The 24,725-nt window shown below is 37.6% G+C and overlaps 1 protein-coding gene across 1 annotated transcript; it reads right to left on the bottom strand.

Annotated features, from left to right (window-relative positions):
* Window positions 1-2,748: 2,748 nt before the first annotated feature.
* mEFTs (elongation factor Ts, mitochondrial) lies at window positions 2,749-24,118 on the bottom strand. The gene is made up of 5 exons (XM_083141867.1): window positions 23,827-24,118; window positions 18,951-19,103; window positions 11,262-11,510; window positions 8,114-8,420; window positions 2,749-2,999 (listed from the first exon to the last, which is right to left on the bottom strand). The coding sequence occupies exons 1-5, from the start codon at window positions 23,854-23,856 to the stop codon at window positions 2,815-2,817; spliced, it is 924 nt and encodes a 307-aa protein (XP_082997993.1). The 5' UTR covers window positions 23,857-24,118; the 3' UTR covers window positions 2,749-2,814.
* Window positions 24,119-24,725: the final 607 nt, after the last annotated feature.

Raw genomic sequence — 24,725 nt, 5'->3', positions numbered from 1 at the left:
TTGGTGAGATAGTTCTAACTGTAGTAGAAACAAAAAATAGAGTAACAAGAGAGGGACAAAGACTGATACGAGGGTCATACTGAAAGTAATGAGCAACAATTTTTCATGAACAAAGTTTTGATTTTATTAAAGAAAAACATGCTACATCATAATCTACAGTCTTTTCTATAATTATCAAAAAAGTCTCTATTTCTCTGCACGCATTTTCCCCACCTTTCTGGAAGCTTGAAAATACGGTAGAACTCCATTCCAGATGTTTGCAGACACAGACTCACTGCTTTCTGTAGGTCCTACGTCGTCAGGTAGCGTTGGCCTCGTAAGTGTTCCTTCACAAAACCAAACAGATTATAGTCGGAGGGTTCAATGTCAGGACTGTAGAGAGGATGAGGCAGACATTCCCACCCCATTTTACCAATTTCCTCCCTGGTCCTCGTGAACTGAGCAGTCTGTGAGTGTGCATTATCATGTTTAAGGATGATTTTCTTTCCAGGACTATTATCCCGCAATGCACGACGGAGCTTGTGAAGTATTTGGCGAACATTTATGGTTTTCCCAGTTTCAAGAAATTCAACCAGAACACACCCCTCTGCTTTCCACATTGCATTCTGTGGAGGCAGTTCATAGACGACTGCTCCGAGGTTGATCTTTGGTGCTCATATTTCCTTCTTTAAAATGTTTTATCCCATCTTTTAACACTGCTATCATCCATGCATACATCTCTATGTGAACAGTGAAGTCTATTCTGAATTTCAGCAGCAGGAATTCCGTCTTTAACAAGGAATTCAATCACAGCATTGTCGAAACAAAACATCACTGTCAGCCATTTGTAAACAACTGACTTTGCTCACACAATTGAAGCTAATGACGTCACACTATCTTGACGGATTCATTAAAGTCTATATTTTACAATGATTTACTTTGTTTGCATGTAAAATTTTTGCTCATTAATTTTAGTATGCCCCTCATACATCAATTCTACATACATGTTAATTCTGTTGTAAACTGCTACACTTATGCATCGTTACGAGGGTCACTATTTATATTTTGAGCCTAACAATGAAAAAACAGGAATTTGGCATTGAAAACTGCTTTATTGTTTTTCGAAGTATTCTCCTTTATGGTCAATACACTTTTGCATTCGTTCGAACCATTTGTCAAAGCAGTTTTTCCAATCTTCTTGAGACACCTCCATAATATGGTTTTTGAACGCATCAACGGCATCTTCCACCCACGAAAATCGTTGTCCATGCAATTTATTCTTGACATTCGGGAACAAGAAGACGTCATTGGGTGCCAAATCAGGACTGTACGGCAGATGACCCATCAATTCGATTTTTTGACTGTTCATAAAGTCGGTTGTTAGACGAGATGTGTGACAGCTGGCATTGTCTTGACCAATAAAAAAAAATATAAAATGAAGAATGATCCGACGGCGTTTGTTTGTTTTCCGTATTTGACCGAAGACCTCTGGCAAACAAATTGTTGTGTACCATTCAGAGTTGACCGTTCTACGTTCCTCTAAAGGCACAGTTGCCACATCACCAGTTTTCCAGAAAAAACAGGCGACCATTTGTTTCGATGTGGTTCGAACGCGAACAACTTTTGTTGGATTGGGTTCATCTTGAAACACCCATACGGTCGACTGCTGTTTACGTTCCGGCTCATATGCATATATCCATGATTCGTCACCTGTTACAGTCTTATATACGTCTTTTGAAGCACCACGATTGTATTTATTGAGCATTTGTTTGCACCAATTGACGCGAGCGTCTTTTTCAGTTTTTGTCAAATTGTGTGGGATCCAACGAGAACATACCTTTCTCACAGCTAAATGATCATGTAATATTTTATATATGCTGGTGGAACTAACGCCTATGGTTGCCTCAATCTCACAGTGTGTCACATGACGATCTTGCAGTATTAGGTTTTGCACAGCATCAATGTTTTCTTGGAACAACAACTGATTTTGGACGACCTTCGCGAATCTCGTCGGTGAGCGAATGGCGGCCACGATTAAATTCGTTATACAAGCGTTTCACAGTGGCAAAGGATGGGGCTTCATCGCCAAATGTGGAAGTAAGTTGATCGATGCACTCTTGTCTTGATAATACACGTCGAAAATCGTAAAAAAAACCATCGCACGAAAATGTTCACGAGTTAATTCCATTTTATTGTTGTCGTGCAATCTCCAAGGCAACATAAACAACACAAATAAAGCTATTGACAAAACATTTGAAGTACGTTATGGTCAATAATGCCAGACGATTCCGTGCAAACGTCAAATCGCGCCTAACTTCAATCAGTGTTGCCAAGGCTCAAAATATAAATAGTGGCCCTCGTACCAGCTTCCCAAATTACAAAAGACAGACCTTGACCTACTGCATACAAGGACGAAATCTGCTATCACATTTTAGCCAACAAATTGACTCGTCTTCCCATGTTGTGTTGCGTTGCATTTTGTAGCATCATGTCACATCATGTTGCGTCGTGTCCTGTTGGATCTGGCGTGCGGCTGGCCTAAGATAATTTAACTGCTGGCTTTTCATCTCAATCATTATTACAATTATTTATTATTTAGATATTATTGAGATGAAAAGTCAAGGGTTAATCATTTTAGTTGTGGAACAATTCAACATTTAACCAGGCATTTAGGAACGTAAATTATCTTTAATGAAAGAGAAAGACCAACAAACAAAAAATGGCATTAATTACTATTTGAAAGAAATGTATTGTCTTCCATTTACATTTACAGATGAAACGTACTGGCTTGGTGTACACAATAGAGGTTTGTTTCCTGCAAGTCCATCATGTTATCTATTCTAATTCTTCCCCACATTCAAATCGAGTGAATCCAATGACTGAGGCCCCTGCATCAGACAGCAATTGGCCGACTGTTTGACTTGGCTCCAACAGATACTCTTGGTGTATTAAGCAAGTCTCTAATTCAGGATCTTCAGCTGGTTTATCATCTTCATCTCCAATTTTCTGAGGATTCATCCCTGGAAATGATAAAATAAAATTATATACCCAGGCAGCCAGAAAATTATATAAATATATTATAAATGAACCAATATGAATTATTTAATGAGCCTGATGAAGCACTAATATTACACTTACTGATGCAAATAACAACTTTTTCCTGATCCGATACAAAATTACAAATGCTGCCCAAGGTACATGAATGGTTCATTAACCTCAACACATGAGGTCAGGAGACAGCATTGGCTTTTGACTTTGAAAAAAAAAACTTCATGTATATTTACTCTACAAAACAAGCAACATGAAATGTACATTTGTTTTTAACAAATAATAAAAAAACGGCAGAATTTTGCAGTAAAATATAAGGTATTTATCAGATTGGTACAATATTTGGTAATTTTACTGATATGCCTACATCAGATGATACCAATAGAGAACTTGAGTCTCAGATGTGATACTGGGTGGAGTCACATAGTAGTTCAATTTCCACTTTAAACTGTAGGTCCAGTTCCAATTAGCCTATCTGTGCATAAACTGGATTTAAAAGAAAAGCTGAACCGATATAGACAACTTAATCTGTCCCATCCGTAATACATATAAAGCTATAGTGAAGAATGGAGCATGTGAAATGGACAGAAAAAGAAACAAAACTGTGCTGAAAAAAAGATGGTGAAAAAGGGAGCAATGGAGAAAAGAAAAAAATGAGATACTACAAGATATGCTGAAACAAATAGCTAACAGGAAAAAGTCTGAAGAAGCTGATAGATGATATTAAATTAAATTAACCCTATGCTGAAATGAAGTGTAAGATGTAAGATAATAAAGCCTAGAGGTTACAGGAAAGTGGGGGAGCCAAAATTCCATCTCTCCCGGATGAAAATTTTATCTTGAGCCACTCCTGCAAACAAGGTAGCCGATCCAACGACAACATGCAGAAAATTAGTTATAATCTATCTAGTAGTTGTTTTTATTTCTAACGACCGACTGACCAAATCAACAAACGCAAGCGAAATCAAGAAAATGAATAAACAATATTAAAGAAAATGACAGCACTCTCAGCCCACACTGCTCTGCTTCATACTCATACAGAGCGAACGTATCTCAACGGCAGGTGCTGGTAAATCGAAAAATCTAAGCCGATGGGGCGGTGGGGTGTGGGAACGTTTGATGTTTGAAGGAGATAGTATTCAGTAAATAAGTATAATAAAAAATAATTGCATTGCAGATTTATTTGGGTGTGCACGTGCGAATAGTCAGAAGCCGTTACTGGGTATTACATAGTTGTGTTCTTGGAGGAAAAGGGATACAGTATAAAATATTTTTGAAATATAATTTTTTACCTTCATTTTAAAAGTTGTTCAAGACAAAAAATGGTAATTGGGGGTTGTTTTAACACTGCAGTGCATGCACGGGCATTGCAATGCCACTCGGACAGATCTCCCAACTCCTCAATTGCCTCGACCTGTGCTACTGTCAAAACGTCTTGAGGTTTTTTTGCATGCAGCTTCACGCTGCCCGTGCATGCATTCTTGTTTCTATGTTGGGACGAACAGTGCCGAGGTTTCCCGTCCGAGTTGTTGATGTGAAAATGGATTGAGAGGCGGAGCAGAGGCAAATTTGGACCTGATAAACGAACAGAGTGACCAAGCAAACAAATAATCATGCATGTATTGCTGAAAATTCAACATTTTTAAGAAAAATATTTCAGTGAGTTCCACACTGCCTGTGCGTGTAATGGCATCACGGAAAAAGCAGGCACGGTGGTACAAAACCACGCAACATTAATTTCGTGAAATAAAACAAAGGTAATTACTCTACAAATATAAAGCAATCATTACAGATGTTTAGCCAGATGACCAGTGGTGTGTACAATAAGAAAAGAAAATATTGTTGCTGAAACATTAACACATTATTTGTGATTAGACATCAGTGAGCGCAATGCCGCCTGCACATGTAATTACGTTTGTGAAAAGAGCATGTGCACTGCGATGTTAAGGTGAGTTTGCATTATCATTTTGCCTTTTCCTGAGTTCTTTACTGCTTTCATTTGAAAAATTTGATTTCCTAAAAATTTCAGGAGCTTCAGTACCATCAGTTCCCCCTCTCCCCAAACCCTGCGTATGTCAGTGGAGCACACTAAATATTCATACTGCAGTTGTCTTAATCAAAACTGGTTCGTTAATTTCACTGATTCAATTATTGTTTCATACACAGAGTCCTAGACAGTCAAAATTGAATTTGGTGCCTATTGCAACAAATTTTCCTCCTATGCTTAGTATTTCATAGTAAAAATTTTCTGGATTGTATCTCAAGTGCAAAATTCACTTCCTGTGAAAAGTTGCATTATTTATTTTTCTGTTGTATCAGATTATTTGTAATGCGTTGCTGTGTAGTATATTTAGTAAAATTATTACAGTATAGGGAAAAGGCAATACAGTAGTATTTCTAATAGAACATCGTTAAAATGATGCACCTGCAGGAAGAAATCGCACAGGTTAACAAAATGTGATCCATGAAAATTATCTACCGTTACCTGTGAGAAATAATACAGGTTTTCAGGAGAGGTCATTTTGCAGCATCCTGTCCTGCGAATGGGTTGGATGGGGAATAAAATCGAAGCAAAATTGCAATGCTCTATTTGTTGAAGAAGCACTTTTTGGGAAAATGATCTATTCACCTAATGAACTGCGGTATAATATCCTGAAAATTTACTAAACTATTCAAACAACCCTCATATAGTAGTGTACAAACACTAAAAATTATTGCATTTTTAAAACTGGTGTTATTAATCAACATCAAGAATATTCTTCATGCCGTGTATTGCAGCCACCGACCTCAATGGCAGAGCATGTACTAAGATGCCAAGGGTCTCAAGTTTGAATCCCAGGCTGTTCATGGGCGTTCTTTTGTGAAGTGTCCCTTCATCAATTTCATCATATCATCAGTAATTCTCATTGTCGTGATCAGCCCAAAGTGGCAGAAGAGCAACGTTCAATAACAAAAATAAAATAAAATCATAATGCAACTATAGTATGTATAATCTTTCACGATCATGTTACGAAGACCTCAAACATGGATAATTGCGAGCCAAGCGAGCAAGAAAATTTTTATATCTACTTCTTTGCAATCTTACAAGAATATTAATTCAATTTAATTTGGCATCAATACCTTCACAGGGTGGCAAAAATGAATAGGGTGCATCACTAAGAAATGGGGGATTGGTACAATGGTAAGACAATTAAAAACTCTTAATTACTTTTTTGTATATAATGCATTAGATCACAAAATGTGAACCATGAAAATTATCTACCATTATCTGTGAAAAATAATACAGGTTTTCAGGAGAGATCACTTTGCAGCACCCTGTTCTCACATCCTTCAAACCACCTTTGTAAACCGTGAGTAGCATGTGAAGCGAGAAAGAAAATCTTCAGGGTATTTATTTCGAAACTAATGTTAGTCAATACTGTCACAAGGGATCTTTACTCCTTCCAAGTTTTTCTTTCTTTGCACCCACTTTGTCTCTGGATTTGTGGCACCCCCTTGCCTTCCCCTGTACCTAATGCAGTGTCTCACCATTACTCCTCCCCATTATCCTAACATGGCAGAAAAGCAACGTAAAATAAAGAATAGTTACCCATGGACTTTTTGTTTAATAGTAGGTGTTATATTTCACTTCACTGCTTTTTCACGTATCTGATATTTGTTTTAGGAGTGAAGGAACAAAGGTGGATGGTTACGACACCCACCACCACTCCAGCTAGTGAATAATCCAGAGTAAAATCCACTTGATACCATATGATTTCCAATGATACAGTAAAATGACAGCATAAATACAAGGGCTGATTTTATAGTAGTGGCAACTATTTATTATCTAGACACATAGCATACATACACGGTTGAAAGTTTTACAGGCCTTCGATGTAGTCCCCAGTATTGCATACAATGTGTTGCCAGCGATGTGGAAGCCGTTAGCACTGCCTATTCTCTTGATAGTGTGCAGAGAGCGATCTACTGCCAGAAGAATGTCTTGAACTGTTCGGAAGTGAATCCCACGAAGTGGTTCCTTCATCTTAGGGATTAGGTCGAAGTCGATGGGACTTAAATCCGGAGAGTATGGGGGGGGGGGGTAGAGAACTTCCTATCCCCAGTGATTGAACAAATCAGACACAGCTTCTGCTGTATGCACCTGAGCATTGTCATGCAGAATGATGATTGGGTTATGCATAAAGTGTCGCCGTTTTCTTCTGAGCTGCTCGCAGGTTGTTTTGCACTGTTTGTGACACTGTCATGCTGTGCGACCTCTAGCACATTCAATTTTTAACCAGCTCCGTTGATCCCACTTTATAAACATCGTGACTGCACTCCGCGACCGCTAACTCAGAACTACTCTGTTCTTGTTGTACTGCGCACAGGCATGGAGTGGGAAGAGTAAGTTCATTTGCTCTGAGGGAGGGTGCACATGTAACTAACCTTTGGTATAAACGACATTGCCTGACTCCGTTGCACGGAGTTGCTATAGCATAGTTGCCACTCTAAAAAAATCATCCTTTGTAATGATCATATGAATTATATACCAAAGCACTAAATATCCCCCCCCCCCCAAACTTTGAAGTTTGTTTCCCCCTTACTATGGGACTTCTGTGCCAATCTAAGACCTAATATTGATACCCAATACCTGGATATTCCCCCCTCAAGTCTCCCCCAAGTTAATGTTCAATTCCCCCCAGTAGAATTTGCGTGATAATCTAAGACTTCACATTATAGTCAAGAATGTAATGCTTAATCTTCCCACAAGAATTCGGCTGACAATTTAAAACTTAATAAGAATTTGGCACTGTCTTCTCCCCCTCAAATAATACTTATTACCCGTCCCTTAGCAGTATACGAAGTGATTATTACATGTTAACAAAGTTTAACGATGTACAATAATGAAATATTTATTCAGTTAAATTTCCATCACAAAAAAAAATGCCCCTCAAAAAGTTGGGTGGACGCAACCTATGTCCGCAAATCTGCACATGGGCACCCCTACTCTTCACTCACATGGTCGACGATTGGATGCTGAGCCAGAGCAGTGTAACTTGAGTATTTCACGTCTCAATTTCACTAATTTCTTGGAGACAATACTCACCTACAACATGCTGGCAGAGTTGTCGACCAAGTTGTTCCAAAGACAGGCTATCGTCGAGCCTCTCCAGTGGAGAATTTTGTGTCAGCACAAGGATGGCTCCATACTTCCCCAGAAGAGGCATGACTGCGGTAGCTGGGGCAGGATGAGTGTAGCCAGATAAAATCATATTTTCCCCTGCTTTCAAACATGCTGCTCTCCGTAAAATCATGTTCTCACCAATGTTTCCAACAGTTGCAGCTACCTGATCAGCTAATGACACACCATTATCACCAGGCAAAGATTTTAACTGTTCAGAACTCAAATTCAGCTGCGAATGAAAGAAAAATATGAATTAGGTTGGGCTATGCTGTGAAGGTATGGAAAACTGAGTGTGGCAAAAATATATTTTAAAAAAATTGAAAGGAAGCCCAGCCAGAAGGGAAGTTAATATAAAAAGTCAAGAAAATAAGACACTCGCCAACAAAATGAAACTGGTGTTGCTCATTTTTATTAATATTAAGCACTATTGTGTTAAAATGAATGACGGCAATGGATGCATTCTAACAGTGGGAAAGATCATAAATTATTCAGTGACGTATTCTCCATGTTACCGTATTTACGACTGGTAAACCAAGTTTTCTCATACATACATACATATATATATTGCTTCAATATGTGGGAAATTGCTTATTATATATTATACAAGATTTTAAACCAGAATTTACGTCAACTATTTATAGACCTTAAAGAATGGTTTATGTACACCACTGCTGATCACACCCTTCTGATGAAATGCGGTTTCCTTCCCGATTGTATGTGGGAAGGCCAAGGAAGCCAAGCAGAGTCACTATTTAAAAACACAGGGTCTGAGTGTGGTCTGTTCTCCACTGGAAACATTACTGCTGGGAGAAAACTGCTTGTTCCTTTCCGTTTCTGTGTCACACCTGGCAGAAGCAGTGTTGCTACAAGAAGGGAAATCCAAGTCCAATTTTCAGTGGAAAGGGATATTTTATGAAAAATATAGAAATTGCTGGAAAATTTGAAATTAGTTTTTCTTGTATGTACGCATTGCTTGCATTGTAGAATTATTATTTTCCTACAGTTTACGGTTATTACAAGCATAAGAAAACAGTTTTTCGTTGTGACGTAATGTAATTTCTTTCCTTGATCTGCAAATTAAGACAACTGACTCAACAATTCAAACATCAGTCCATAGGAAAAAATTAGCAGGGGAAAAATACATCCATGCCAATTCAGAACATTCGCGTATAACAATGGATAATATATTTTTATTTTTTTTCCTGAGAGCACAAAGACTATGTTCTAATAATAAGAATATCAAAAATGAAGAAGAAAGGCTTTTTAATATAGCAAAAGGAAATGGCTTTCACACTAACAGAATAAACCAAATCAAAAAAAAAAAGTCGCAAGAAAACTAAAGGAAAAGAGAAATACAGACAAAGATGAAAAATCTGTTGAAAAGAAATTTGTGTGCATTCCATTCCACAAGGGATTCTCACATAAAATTGTCAAAATTTTTAGAAGTTTTAATTTCAAAATTGTTTTTAGATCACCAAGAAGTTTGGAATGTACATTTAATGAATGCAAAATGAGAAACTCTCTACCAGATGTGGAAACCACAGGAATATATAATATAAGTTGTTCATGTTCAAAGGATTATGTAGGACAAACAGCAAGGAAAATGGCAATAAGATGGCACGAACACGATTTGGACATTATAAATCTAAACCCAAGAACAGGTTTGTCAGCTCACATCATCGAAGAGAAGCATTTAATTAAAAAGAGAAGGGTTTTGAAAAGATTGACGGGAAACATAGAGTTGAACGTCTGGGAAGCTTCCTTCATTGCAGAAGAACACTGGAATAAATTAAATAATGAAAATGGTAACATAGATCCAGTATGGAGTTTCCTTTTTCACAAATGGAGTAAGCCACCATCTTTAAAATTTAATGTAACAGAAAACGTCAAGAGACTTTGTGAAATCAATGATGAATTTGAATTACCTGATGATATTTGGGATTCATAATTTTATATAAAAAAATAATGTGATCAAATAAAATAATTTATCTGACATAAAAATAAAACAGACTGTTTCTTTTCACAGTTAAGTTGCTATATTACAAACGGATTCTTTTTGTTTAAAAAATTGCTAACCATTGTTATAACTGTATCTTTAGTCAAAATGAAAATAGATGTCTGATGAAAGGAGCATGTGTTCTCCTGAAACGTCACAACGAAAAACTGTTTTCTTATGCTTGTAATAACTGTAAACTATAGGAAAATAATAAATTTGAAATTGTCTGACTCCTGTTTTTGTTTAACTTGCATGGCTGCATTGGTGTTTTATATCTATTATATTTAATTTATAAGGATAGGGGGTGTACAATAAACATAATATACAATAAATAATTGTTGCGGTAAACCAGGTAAAATTTTCAGGATATGCCACTGAATTATTGCATTTAAGACCATCTGACAAGTGTTTCTTTTTTACACATTTTATTTACTTATATATATATATATATATATATTCTTTTAACAGGCTTTGCCACTCTTAGACAATCCTACCCCATACTATACTCACTTATTCGCAAAACTGTTTTTTGCAACTTTCTATTAATTTCAGTGGCCACTGCAACAATCCTCCTTGGAACTTACTGAGAGGATGATGGCAGTGACCTCCGAAATTAATACAACATAAGAAACAGTTTTGCAAATAAGTGGGTACTTCATTTCAGCATATCAATAACATTTCTTTCTGTTGGGGGAGACAAAGGCCATCATACAACTGTTGGGGGAGACAAAGGCCATCATACAATGTTCAGATTATTTATTAGAAGAGAAAGTAAGCTGCTCTATTATTAAAAAAAAAAAAACACTCTTATCACAGTATCAAAAGGAGGACATTTTGTATGCATGTTATCTCTTTTCTATTTATATAAAATAAATATAAAGGTCAGAATTAATTTTTAAGTTTACACAAAAGACTGATACATAATTTACAAAGAGTTTTATATGTAATTTCATAGGTGTAACTTGCAGGGTAAGGAAGGGGCACTCAGGCATCTAGAATTATCGCATTTATTAGAATTTACAATTTCAAAAAAATGAAAAAGATATTTGAACAGACATGTGGAGCTTACCTTACCTTTGTCAGTGTGTTTCTTGAAGCATGACTTGAAACGAACTGTAAACAACTGGAAGCAACACTTTGAACCATTGACTGGAATATCTTGTTCCTTGCTACAAAGTCTGTTTCACAATTCACTTCCACCATAGCTGCATTGTTCTTGTCCACAACCACTGCCACCAACCCCTGCACGGCTCGTCTCCCTTCAAGTTTTGTGGCTTTCGCCCAGCCCATAGCCTGGGCTTCCTTCCTCAACCATTTCTCAGCCTGCAATACCATATTATTACTGCTAGTAGAAATGGAATATTTACCAGTATCACAAGACACACACTAGATGCTGCCACAACACTAGAAACCTTATTTATTTGAAATAATGCAAAATGAATCTTTCTCAAATGTTATATATAATCAGGGATAGACAAAAAAACTACAATAAATCAGGCACCAGCCCCTATTTCTCAGTAGCCAGTTTTTTTCAAATACAGGTTAAGAAAGGCATGAATGGAACTAAGATAAACTATGAAATTTGATCTTAAAACATTAAATTTATTAATTAATACAAGATATAATAAAAATTAAGTACCTCCTAAAGAAGGTCAACTGGTACCAGCATGAACAACTATGCAATACATACTAATGTAGTCTACCATATTGCTGCAAATTTTAAAATTCAACTAGGAAGAGTGCAACAATTTATAATGGCATGTTTACTATACTGATTTAATGATACATGTGATACAGAAAATGCACAAACATTGAAAAACACAAATTGTACTCATTATACCATCTGTCAAAAAAGTACCGGGAATTTGTAATTTAAAAGACCCGCGCAAATAATTTTTAAAAATCTTTTTTCCGTAAGTTGGTAGCTCTGTACTCAATTACTATGCCAAACATGAGCGCGATCTGTCAACCAGTTTGTTTACAGCAGCAGGTTGAATCAGTCCACTTCATTAGTGCATCATGATTTTTACAACGAACGAAAATTATTGAACAAAGAGTTTGCCTTAAATCTTGTGTTGCGAACGGAATTTCGTGTGCTGACTCGCTAAATATGTTAGAAAAGACTTATGATTAGAAAAGACTTATGATGAATCAGTTTTATCAAAAAACACGGGCTTACGAGTGGTACAAAGCGTTCAAGGAGGACCGAGAGATCATCAAAGACATGCCTTGTTCTGGACGACCTTCGACCTCTTCAACCGATGAAAACATCGAAAAAGTGAAGGAAATTGTGCTCGATATTCGCCATTCCAGCTTAAGAGACATAGCTACTGACCTTAACATCTCTCACGAGTCTGTTCGTTCGATTTTGGTGGATATTTTGGGCATGAGACGTGTCGCCGCATGGCTTGTTCCAAAAGAGCTGAATTTTCTTCAAAAACAGTACCGTGAGCAGGTCTCTTTAGACATGCTGGATCGTGCCAATTCTGATCCCACATTCATGGAACGCATCATAACTGGTGACGAGACATGGGTCTACGAGTTTCACATGCAAACAAGTCAACAGTCATCAGAATGGAGGACAAAAGACGAGCCGAAACCGAAAAAAACGTCAAAGTCGCTCAAAAGTCAAGGTGATGCTCATTGTTTTCTTCGATATTCGTAGTTTGGTGCATCATCAATTCGTTCCAGAGGGACAGACGGTCAATAAAGAATACTATTTGGCCGTATTGAAGCGTTTGCGTGAGAAAATCCATCAGAAACGGCCAGATTTGTGGAAGAACAATTCGTGGATTTTACACGACGATAATGCGCCATCTTTATGTTTCCAAAACTAAAATTGACGCTCCGGGGTACCCGTTTTGACTCGATTGAAGCCATACAGCAAAATTCGTGGAAGGAGCTGAAGGCCATACCAGAAAGCACCTATAAAAAGTGTTTCCAAGACTGGAAAAAATGCTGGCATATGTGTGTTGCATCAAATGGGGCCTACTTTGAAGGGGACAAAATAAATAGTGATGAATAAATGAAAACTGTGCATTTTATTTAACAATTCCCGGTACTTTTTGACAGAATATATACATTCTGGAATTTGTGCGTTTACTCACTAAATATATTCACCGTATAAAAAGTATAAAAAACTTATGTGAGTGAGTAAATAATCGTAACAATCCTTGCAAACCACGTTTCACGAAGCTACACTTCGCTTCTTCAGGTTTTTCTTATCAGTAAATAAAATACTTTGTCATATGTAAAAATAAATCCAGGATTAGGTAAAAAAAAAAAAAGGTTATTGGGATATAGAATGTAAAATTACATGACGTTAAAAGTGCCATATAGGCTAGGATATAATTCTAAAAGAACGGTGTACCCATACTACCATACAAAATGAATGACTACTGTAGCGTAGGAGTGCTACATCCCTTCCAATGTGAACTCCACAGGTTCTGAAGCAGCGCTAGTCACTTCCGGCATGACAAGGAATTTAACAGACTCTTCACTGTTTTTTCCCCATCGTTTAAACATTTTGATCCATGTTTCATCCAAGTTGCCATCATCCCTATTTAGTCTTTTCCCCCCTATCAACACAAATATTTGCAGCCTCGTGAACGTTCCTATCGGGTTGTTTATGAACTCTTTTTACTACTTCACTTTTTCTAACCGTATGTTTCAATTCTAGAACATGCTCGGAAAACCCGGTCTTCGATGATTGTTCCTTTATATCCTTGTCATGCTTGTCCCAGCGAGTTCTCATGCTTCTTCCGGTTTGTCCTATATAAGCTTTACTACAAACGTCATTTGCAAGGATTGTTACGATTATTATACTCACTCACGTAAGTTTTTTATACTTTTTATACTGTGAATGTACTCATTATTAAAAAAAAAAGTAATGGAAATCTCCGTGAGCGAACTCGAAATATTAAAAATATATATATATTTAGAACTGAATGTAAATATTCAGTCACTAGGTGAAAATCTGGTGGCTGCCATGGCAATTGGGCACCCTGTATTTTTCTACCCCTGTATATAATAATAATAATAATAATAATCAAAAGTATTCAACTTTGCATGTCATAACTTTCGGTATCCTATATTTTGAAAAGTAACCACCTGGATTACTTATTTGTAACAACTTATTTTATACTAAATTTTCAAGGCTATTCTTAGGACAAAGGTTACTCCTCTACAGGTTACCAACCCTTGAACTTATTACAAGATGCTGCAGACTTCCATCTCACCAAGCAAACTTTCAGAACAGCATGCATCAGCAGATGAAGTGTAAATAACATTGGTTTTACTTTTCATGCTATTATTATTCTTGTCGTTGCTTTCTTCTCTGCTGCATAATTTTGTTCTTATCCTAACATTAAGTTTAAAAAGTGTGACATTGGGTGCAGTTCGAAAGTCTCACATATTTAACACGATAAACGAGTTATTGGTCATTCCATAAGTCCGGTCGTAAAGATTGTGAAGTTCATTATGGTGTAAGTAGATTTTCACATGATGCATGAAGTACAAATGCACAGACCAGGAGGGTGGTTTCATCATCAATGAAAATCATCTGCTACTTGAAGACAATGCACATGCATGATGGCTTCATACTGCACTAGTCCGGAAAACATACATTATTTGAACAGAGAGCGACATGAAGCAGCATGCACAAGACAAGTGTGTCTTAACTGTTCTAAAAAGTTAATTAAAATAATCATGAATGTCTGCAGCAGAGTTTATTTCTGTCAGAAGGGCATTTCTTCTGGGCACCATGTGGAGAGTTTCTCTAAACAAAATACTAAACCACATACAACCTTAGTGACAATGAAGTTCGACCAGTCACAAATATAGGAGTGCGTTGTGAAAGAAGGAGAACACATGCATATGCTGAACATATTTTATTCAGCAGGCTACATGGAACAAAGGAAAACATAAATTTCCGCTGCAACGCAGCAATGTATGGTGTCCACACAAAATAAAACATTTTCGTCCATCTACACGTGACATTGAAGTTCGACCACTGTTAGAGGGGATCCTGTTTACCATGCTGTGACGCCGCCCCGTCGGCGAATAACTGTGGCAATGCGTCGCGGCATGCAGCAGACGAGTCGTTCAAGGTATTCCACATCGATGCGGTGCCATTCCTCCTGCAGGCAGGCGATAAGAGCATCCACTGTCTTGGGTCCCCTCTGTTGCACACATCGCTTAAGAACACGCCACACATTCTCAATGGGCGAGAGGTCGGGACTCGATGGTGACCATGGCAGAGTTCGCACGTGATGGCGAGTCAACCATTCTCTTGTCAGCCGCGCTGTATGAGCCTGGCATTGTCGTGTTGAAAGATGAGACGCCGCCTGTGGAACAGGTGCCTTCGCACTGTGGGAAGATGCCGCTCCAGTATGCATGTATAGGCGTGTGCATTCATAATGCCCTCACAGACGTGTAGTGGGCCAACCCCAGATGCCGTCATGCATTCCCATACCATCACTGACGCAGGTTTCTGTACACGACGTGCATAACATTTTGCTTCATTCTGTTCCTCCTTCCGACAAATGACTGTTTTCCGTATTTTCGCGTACACAACATTGAAAATGGATTCGTCCGTCCACAAAACCCTGTTCCACTGCCGAAATGTCCATCCCCGGTACATTCGTGCCCACCGTAGTCGATTGCCTTTGTTCAACATGGAAAGGAAGGGTTTACGTTTCGCCTTGTACACTCGGTAACCGCATCGCTGTAGGTAACGGTGAATGGTTCTGGTTGACACTTCAATGTGAAAGCGGTCTCGAGTCCACAGTCGTAATTCGGCCACAGAAACATGATTGTTGGTCTGGATATAGCGCCTAAATATCCTTAGGTCACTCACGCTCAGCAGGCGTTTTAGACTGAGGGCCTTACCTGCCTCTGTAGTACCCGTATTTTGGTAGTGTTTGATGATGCAGTGGACGGTTGACTTGGGTAAGTTCAGTTGGCGCCCTATTTCCCGTTCACTGAGTCCATCCCGTTGCAACTCCACCACTCTTCTCCTCACGGTGTTGTCAATAGGTTTGCCCCTGGCCATGGTGATGATGCACTGCGGTTCCTCGGTGCACAGCACGCGCTTATATACGGCAGACTCCCTTATCGTGTCCGTGACGTCATGCTTCCGTCGAATGTGCCACTATCTGGAATTTTCCGCATGGGTCTGGTGCCTGGTCGAAGTTCAATGTCACGCGTATAGTTCCCCGTTTTCGTTCTTTACGTGACCTTGGGTGCAACATGCTGGGATCACGATTCTTGCCTGCTCACACGCCTCCTCTTACACACATGCGTCACTTCTGCGGGTCACCCATTCCACCGCCTATGCCTCTGTGCATTTAATCACGTATTCCTTTCTGGTCGAACTTCATTGTCACCAAGGTTGTAGAATATTCCTAAAATGGGTAAAATAACTGGCTTCACAGAGTTCACAAGGCCAGTTCTTTTTAATGATTTATTTGTTTTGGTAAGATTTAACGAACGCGTCCCTTCGTTAGAGATTCTGTAAATTTTGAATACAGAAAGCAGTCATAGTGTGTGTAGTTTCACTCATTCTTGCATTCACGCCAAGGCAACAAGCAACGATTGTCAATGCAGAATTATGCAAATTCTCACTTTGATGTGAAATCTCCGTAAGAAGTTCCACAAACAATAGTATGTTTTTTTATTAAATTAGGGTGCCTAATTTAATGAATTGACAACTCTACGCTGGGAGGAACCAGGCAACGTCGACATCTACAGTGTTTCGACCGATCCCGTTGCAGTAGCTCTAGCAGAGACGAATCCACACAGGTAAAAACAGCAGCAGCGAAAAATCAGGCTGGCTCGATAGCTCATTAGTAGAGCAATGGCATAGTATGCCAGACACCCAGGTTCGATTTCTGGTCGAGATTGCATCTTTCACTGAAAAATCTAGGTAATAGTTAGGCTTACCATCATATTTTTTGGGGTCCAACCCAGGACATATTTGCGATCAACTCGTTACTGCTGAATTTCAGTTTTCTTTACAAAAATAAATTGAAATTACTTAAATCCTTAACATTTAATTGGAACATTAAACTATAAATTGTACAAGAAAAAATATTAACATTATTTTCTTAAATTAATCAATTAATTTGCAAATGTTTAATTGAATAATACATTGATGTTTAGGAAGCCTCTCTGTTCTCTGTTCTGTTAGTTGACTCAGTTGAACTTTTCACTAGACATGACTTTTTCTGAATTAATTTTAACATTCAGCAGATGTTTAACAGTGGAAACTAGAAGTCTACCTCTTTCTGCTGACCAAATATTACCCATAATTGAAAATACTCTCTCAACTGGAGAAGATGTTCCAGGCAAAGACATAGCAAAGTCAACCATTTTAGAAACATTGGTACATAAAATATCAGTCTTTTAAAACACCTTAAAAATTGGTCGTGAATATTCAATACCGGTAGCTATTTTCATGTTCAGATTCTCAAAACCCCGAACATTTTGCAATCCCGGACATCACTAAAAAACCAGGACTGTCCGGGCTAATCCCGGACGTATGTTAAGCCTAGTAATAGCATGTCTGTTCAATACAGCTGTTAGTAGTTTCAGTAATGTGCAATGAAGCCAGGGATGCTAGGTTTGAATTCTGGGAAGGCATCTTTCCTATTTTCATCAGTTCATGGTTCATCCTGATTGTCATGATCAACTAGGGTAACCATATGTCCCATTGTGACTGGTGTAGTCTCGTTTCAGAGGCGTGTTATCGAAATTATTAAAACCCACCATTTGTCCCATTTTATGAAATCCAAATGATCCATGGTGGCCGCGGTGGCTCAGTCGGTAACGCGTCTGACTACCATGCTCAAGGTCCCGGGTTCGATCCCCGGCCGGTTCAAATCCGGGAACTTTTCTAATGGTGGAAGCGGCCCCGGCGCCTACCCAGCGTCGAATAACATGGGTACCTGGGGGAAACCCTGGGGGGTAAAGGCGGTCAGGGGCATGATGCTGATCACATCACCCCCACTCACGACCGGATCAAGAAAGTGTGGGGCGTTACCCCCACACCCCCTATACGCCTTCATGGCGTGGTGCTAAGCACAGAGGAACACTTTACCTTTACCTTTTTTTTAAATGATCCATTGTCATCGAGAATGTTCAAACAGATAAACAGTAAACTGCTAAGTTAGCTCACGTCGCGAGTTGCATTGCTTTGTGTGTTTTGTTATTTGTAGAGCAATGAATAAGATTGGCCAAACATAAATGTATTTTCAATATGGATCTGCAACAAGAATTTAAATTCCTGTCTCTTGACACAAACTCAAAAGACAAATCTCACGTTCTGTGTCAGATATTTGAAGAGTTTTGTGAACGATTGGTGAAGAATAAAGTAGTTCTCAAGAAGATTGGTTCTTCTGATAAATACTTCTGACATTCCGTAACTTGAGCATAGGACTAACATCAAAGGTTGATCAGAAAGAATCAGAAACACTATGTAAGTTACAGAGAGATTATAATAATACCATTTGTCAATGGGAGATCATATTTCATTTATTGTTTGTGATGTATAATTTATGTGACCCATGCTTTAATAAATAATAATAATAAATTAATAATAACAATCATTTTATTATTAATCCTAACCAATTTTTCAGGATGAGGATAAATATATCTCCCGGTTTGTGGTCAAAATATCATGGTCATCCTATGAACAACCCAACAAATAATGGATTTATAAGAAAAGTAACAAAAATCATAGCTAATTAATACACCACAACTTACTTCTTCTACATTGTTGTTAGTAACTTCCAGAGCCTTCTTGCAGTTTGATATAGCATAGCCAGTACGCTTGCGTAATGTTGCTAGCACTGTCGTACTTGAACTCCATTGACTACAACAGGTGTGTATCATGCGTTTTACATGGTGGTATGTCATCTGCAACAGAGAGAAAACACCATAAGTATTTGTCAAAATACAGTAGAACCTCCATTTTACGTTTTTCAGGGGACCAAGTTGAAAAAACTTAAAACGTGGGAAAACATAAAATCAAGTAAAATTTTATATTATGTTGCAATATTGTGACAATCAAGATTGAATGAAAAATGTGAGAAAATGTAAAATGCAGGTACATAAGTAATTCTAAAAATATATATAATTTTAAAAGTAAGAATTCATCGATTTCAAAACAGTTTAAAAAACTGAGATAGAAAAAAATAGCTACTCTACATGAGGCAATAACCAAGGCAATAATTTGGGAACTCACTCTGATACTTCGAAGTGGTTAAGTACGTTAATTTGGTGACTTTTGATCTTGTCCCCAAAGTTCGAAGGTTCGAGTCCCAACATGGATGTTCTTTGTAAGCGGGCTTCATCAATTTCATTTAATCATCACTCATTCTCACTGTTGCAATTAACATGCAATAACAAAATACAAATTCAAAGGGGTTGAACTTACGTCTATGCATTTCAGGCACCAGGAGAATGGCAAATTGTGTCACGGTACTGACACAATCAATTTAATTGTGATTTAGTCAATTTTTAACAAAACAGAAAAACTAAAAGTAAATAAAATTGTTAATTTAAATTATTTGCAAGTAGATTTCAACATTTATAAAAAAAATCTACAATTCATGATGGGTTAAAACAAGGAGATGCATTATCTCCATTGCTCTTTAATTTTTGCCTTAGAACACGCTGTTAGGAAGGTAAAAGAAACTAACGAAGGACTAAAATTAAGTGGTGTGACTCAGCTGTAAAAATATGCAGATGATGTAGACTTACTGGGGATGATGTAAATACAATTAAGAATAATGCTAAAATATTTTTCAAAACTGCTAAAGAGATAGGTTTGGAAGTTAGCAAAGAGAAAACTGAGTATATGCTTACAGGCCGAAACCAAGTATTAGGTAATAATCAAAATCTAATTATTGATAACAACTCGTTTGAACCAGTTTCCAAATTCAAGTACTTAGGACTAATACTAACAAATGAAAATGATATTAAAGAGGAAATAAAAAGTACGCTTAATTCAGGAAATGCATCTTACTTTACTCTTCATAAACTTTTGTCTTCTCGTTTAATATCTAAGAAACTAAAAGTTAAAATACAAAACAGTAATTTTGTCTGTAATATTATATGGATGCGAAACTTGGTCCCTTACATTGAAAGAGGAACATAAATTGAAAGGATTTTAAAATAAGATCCTTAGGAAAATATTTGGGCCTAAAAGGGATGAGGAGACAGGTGAGTGGAGAAGGTTACATAATTCAGAACTACATAATTTGTATTCATGTCCAAATATTATAAGAATGATTAAATCAAGAAGACTTAGGTGGGCAGGCCATGTGACACGAATGGGAGTGGAAAGAAGAGTTTACAGGATTCTTGTTGGGAAACCTGATGGTAAGAGACCAGTAGAAAGACCAAGATGAAGATGGAGCGATAATGTTGAGATGGACCTAAAGGAAATTGGTAGGGATGGAAAAGAGTATACAGATCTTGCTCAGAATAGGGACAGATGGAAGGCTTGTGTTGCTGCAGCCATGAACTCCGGGTTCAAGAAGGCTAGAGAGTTAGTTAGTTATAAAAAAAAAAAGTACAGTGAGGTATGAACTGATTCATGATTTTAAAAAACTGCATATAGCCTTGAATATTAATTTTAATCTACTGATTTTGTTACTATTGTGTGGTAAATGCCAGTCTGGATGTTAACTTACACTCTTTGCATAGAAAATGACATCAGAGTGCCATATCAATGCACTACACCTGCTATCAATGTTCAGAGTAAAAGTTGAGAAATTTCTGTCAGGTGATACCATCACAGTTATGTAAAAACATTTTGAGTTATCACATAAGCATTATAGAAATATGACCAGGTGTGTCACTAGAAAATGTGTATTCATAAATTTGAAGAAAAAACAACCATATACTATTGTTCGGTAATGGTTCCGATTGCTTTATGATTTTCTTTGAAATTCTTATAGGGGGAAGACTAATTCTCGTAGCATTTTGAAAATCATTGTCACACGAAATTTGAACCTTGCTTGGTAACTGTTTGATCTTGGGAGAACAGATTTCTTCAATTTTACAAAAGAAACTAATTACGGAAATGAGTTTCTGTAGCATTTTCAAAGGTCGTGGAGGTATTTTCTTTCATCGTTGAATCTATTTGACCGGGAATTCATGTATTTTCTAAGATAAATATATCTCCGACACACAATTACCGTTCTTCTTCTACGTCGACCAGATGTTCCGTACGTTTACGTAACCCCCTGTCATTGTTTCCAACCACGCCGTAGTTTTGCAAGAAGTGAAGGTGATTTTTTTTTAAAAAAACTTGTATAGCATTGTTTTACGAACAAAATGTTAACTATGCTTGCCTAACCTAACCGAACCTTGCCGGAAATGGTTCATGGGGCTATCCGTGAATGGTTTTTGGGGCTACCCGTCAATGGTTTGGGGGGGGGGGGTTATTCAGATATTTTTTTATTACAAAGGTTGGAAACACTGCATATACACTGATGATCCACGACGTGCCAAACTGTGCCCGCCATATTTTGTCTTACGGAAGCGAAAGAAGGAAGAACAATAAATACTTGTAATGTGAAAAATTGAAATTATTTTCAGGAGAAAAGCAAAATCCCAGCTTAAACAATGTTTCGCACTGCACAATAGGTAAGTACAAATGTTAAAAATGACTAAATAAACGAGTGAGGTGTTCTGCCGAAATCAAACAGGTACCGCTTGCATTAAAATTTCAGTAACCGCCAAACGTCTGAAATTCCTTTATTTTCTTCATTTTTACATTGGTACTTACGTATTCTGCATTGGTAAGGATTCTGGAAGGTGGAATTTCATTTTTTTCACGACAATAATTTCAATTTTCAACATATCGAGTAATTATTGTTAGTTCGTTTTTGGGTTGCGTTACTCACAATATGGCCGGCAAATCTTGACTAGCATTGTCGATGACCAGTATTTTTTTCCGGGTTCAAAAACCCCATGAACCATGCACGGATAGGCCAACGAACCATGCATGGCAAGGTTAGGTTAGGTTAGGTAAGGCAAACATAGTTAAAATTGTTATTTAACATTAGAAAAATTCATGATAATTCATTTCACAGTTGCAAAACTGTGTGGTTGGAAACAATGACCACTTGTTACATCATCAAACGCACGCAACATTTGGTTCACGTAGTAGCCTAGAAGGACATCAAGGGAACAGCTTTCGTGCATTGGAGAGACATTAATGTTGAAAAATACATAACTTACAGGCAAAATAAATTAAGCGAGGGGCACACTTCCGAGACCTTCGTAAAGTATACAGAAACTCGCCTACTTTCTCCTGTAAAATTGAAGATATACGTTTCACGGGTACGAAAATGTTACCCAAAATCTTAAGTAATCGGTAAATCGAACCATGTAAAAATTTCATCCATAGCATGATGAAATAGCAATAAAACAAAAGTAACTTGGGCCTCCAAACCAAATTAATTTATAACCTCAAATATTATTATCCAAAGTGGCAAGCCTCATTGGTAAATTTCTCGTATCGGACAAACGGATTTCTTCACAATTACAGGAGAAATTACTTACCGAATGCAGTTTCGTTGTACTTGTGGAAGTTCGGGGAAGTGTTTTCTCGGATCGTTCATTGAATTTTGCAGTTAAATCATCTATTTTTCGATATAAATGTGTGATCGATGCACGACAGCTCTTGCATCCATTTACTTCCAGGTGGATGTAGCCTGTGTGTGATGACGAAATCCCGGTCAGTGTTTCCAAACACGTGTTTTTGTAACTGAAGAAGGTACGTTTCCGCAAATGGTTTGTGGGGCTATGTGTCAATGGTTTGTGGGGCTATGTGTCAATGGTTCGTGGGGCTATGTGTCAATGGTTCGTGGGGCTATGTGTCAATGGTTCGTGGGGCTATGCAAGAATGGTGTGTGGGGCTACGCATATTTTTTTCGAAACCAATTTTTAACTACTGTAACCTATACGTGACCCTACCTAACCTAACCTTACCGGACATGGTTCGTGGGGCTATACGTCAATGGTTTGTGGGGCTAAGTAGGTATTTTTGGGTGCAGTGGGGTGGAAACACTGCATGCCGAGTACGGTAGTGAAACTGAGATCGCCATTTTGCGTGTTACCGAAGGCAAAAAGAAACGAAGAAAACTTACTCGATATGTCGCAAATAGAGCTTATTTCCGTGAAATAAGTGAAATGCCACCTTCAGCAATGTTTCTCAATGCAGAATACGCAAGTACGAATATTCAAATTAAATCAACTACCAAATTTCAGCCGTTTGTCCGATACGAGAAATTTACCGCCTCATTTTCGTCAAGCTTAAAACCAGAAAATTTGATTGATTGATTGGGTTTATTGTACTTCGCTTTTATGAAACTTTGGCTAATTTGCGAAAATGGGATGATATGATGAAATTCATGTATGGACACTCACAAACATCCATGCCCAGTCCTAGTTTTGAACCCGGTACCACTGGCGTCGTAAATTCTGTTTTCAATTTATATCAGAAGAATAGTGCAAGACAAGAAATTTCGGAAACCGATCAATAAATTCTAGAGTAGTTTTACACAAATTACTTATGAATGACACTGCTCAGAAGTAGGTTTACATATTATAAAAGTCCACTTACACTACTTTGGGGTATTGAATTACAAATCATAGTGTAAGGAACTTTTTCTGTGAGCACTAAATTCAACTTTCCAAAGTTCACTAGTGTTCACCACTCTCGCACCACATCGTTCCTATTATTCATCCACTGTCGGAACGACAAAATAATGCACAACCACACAGTTAACAATAATCTCTTTTAGATCACAATCATGCTCATTTTAAAAGTTATTTTTTAATGTCCATTCAACTTTTATTTAATACAAAAATTTCATTTCAAAAACTTCCTGGATAGTACATAATCCTCGATCTACACTTTATTCATGGATTAATCTACTCATACCTTCTTGAACTTAGATTTCTGAAATTATCCCGCATCGTATAGGAAGGAAATAACATATTTGAAAACAATCAGTGGTTGAATTTAGATAAGACCGAATTAAGTAACATTAAAACCATCTCCAATAAAATGAGTTAAATTGGATAAAACATAAGAAAAATTAACTGTCATACATAAATTCATTGGTTGCTACGAGAATGGACTAATCGTAATATCACCGACAAATTAGTTTGGGGCCAGCCCAATGATGCCAGGCAAGAGCTCTAGGGGTGTGCGGGATCCCGAAAAGTCGGGACCGGGATTGGGAAAAAAAATTTCTAGTCCCGATCCCGGCTTCGGGAAATGTCTTCCCGACTTTTCGGGATCCCGAGCAGTCGGGAAATACCGAATGGTCATTTTAAAAAGTTGTTAATTCTGTACGTTTCTGCATTGGAACTGTCTGAATCTTATCGGAAATTGTTTCTTTGTATTCCAGAAATGCAAAAACAATCACTTATGTTGAAAATAATGTGTAGAATTCGAGATTTTCAGAGCTTCGGGAAATTCCGAACATTTCCCGTCCCGAAAATTTCCAGACTTTG

Source organism: Lepisma saccharinum, chromosome 20, assembly GCF_977018435.1.
Source record: "Lepisma saccharinum chromosome 20, izLepSacc3.1, whole genome shotgun sequence".
Classification (NCBI taxonomy): Eukaryota; Metazoa; Arthropoda; class Insecta; order Zygentoma; family Lepismatidae; genus Lepisma; species Lepisma saccharinum.
This window is presented reverse-complemented; position numbering and strand designations above follow the sequence as displayed.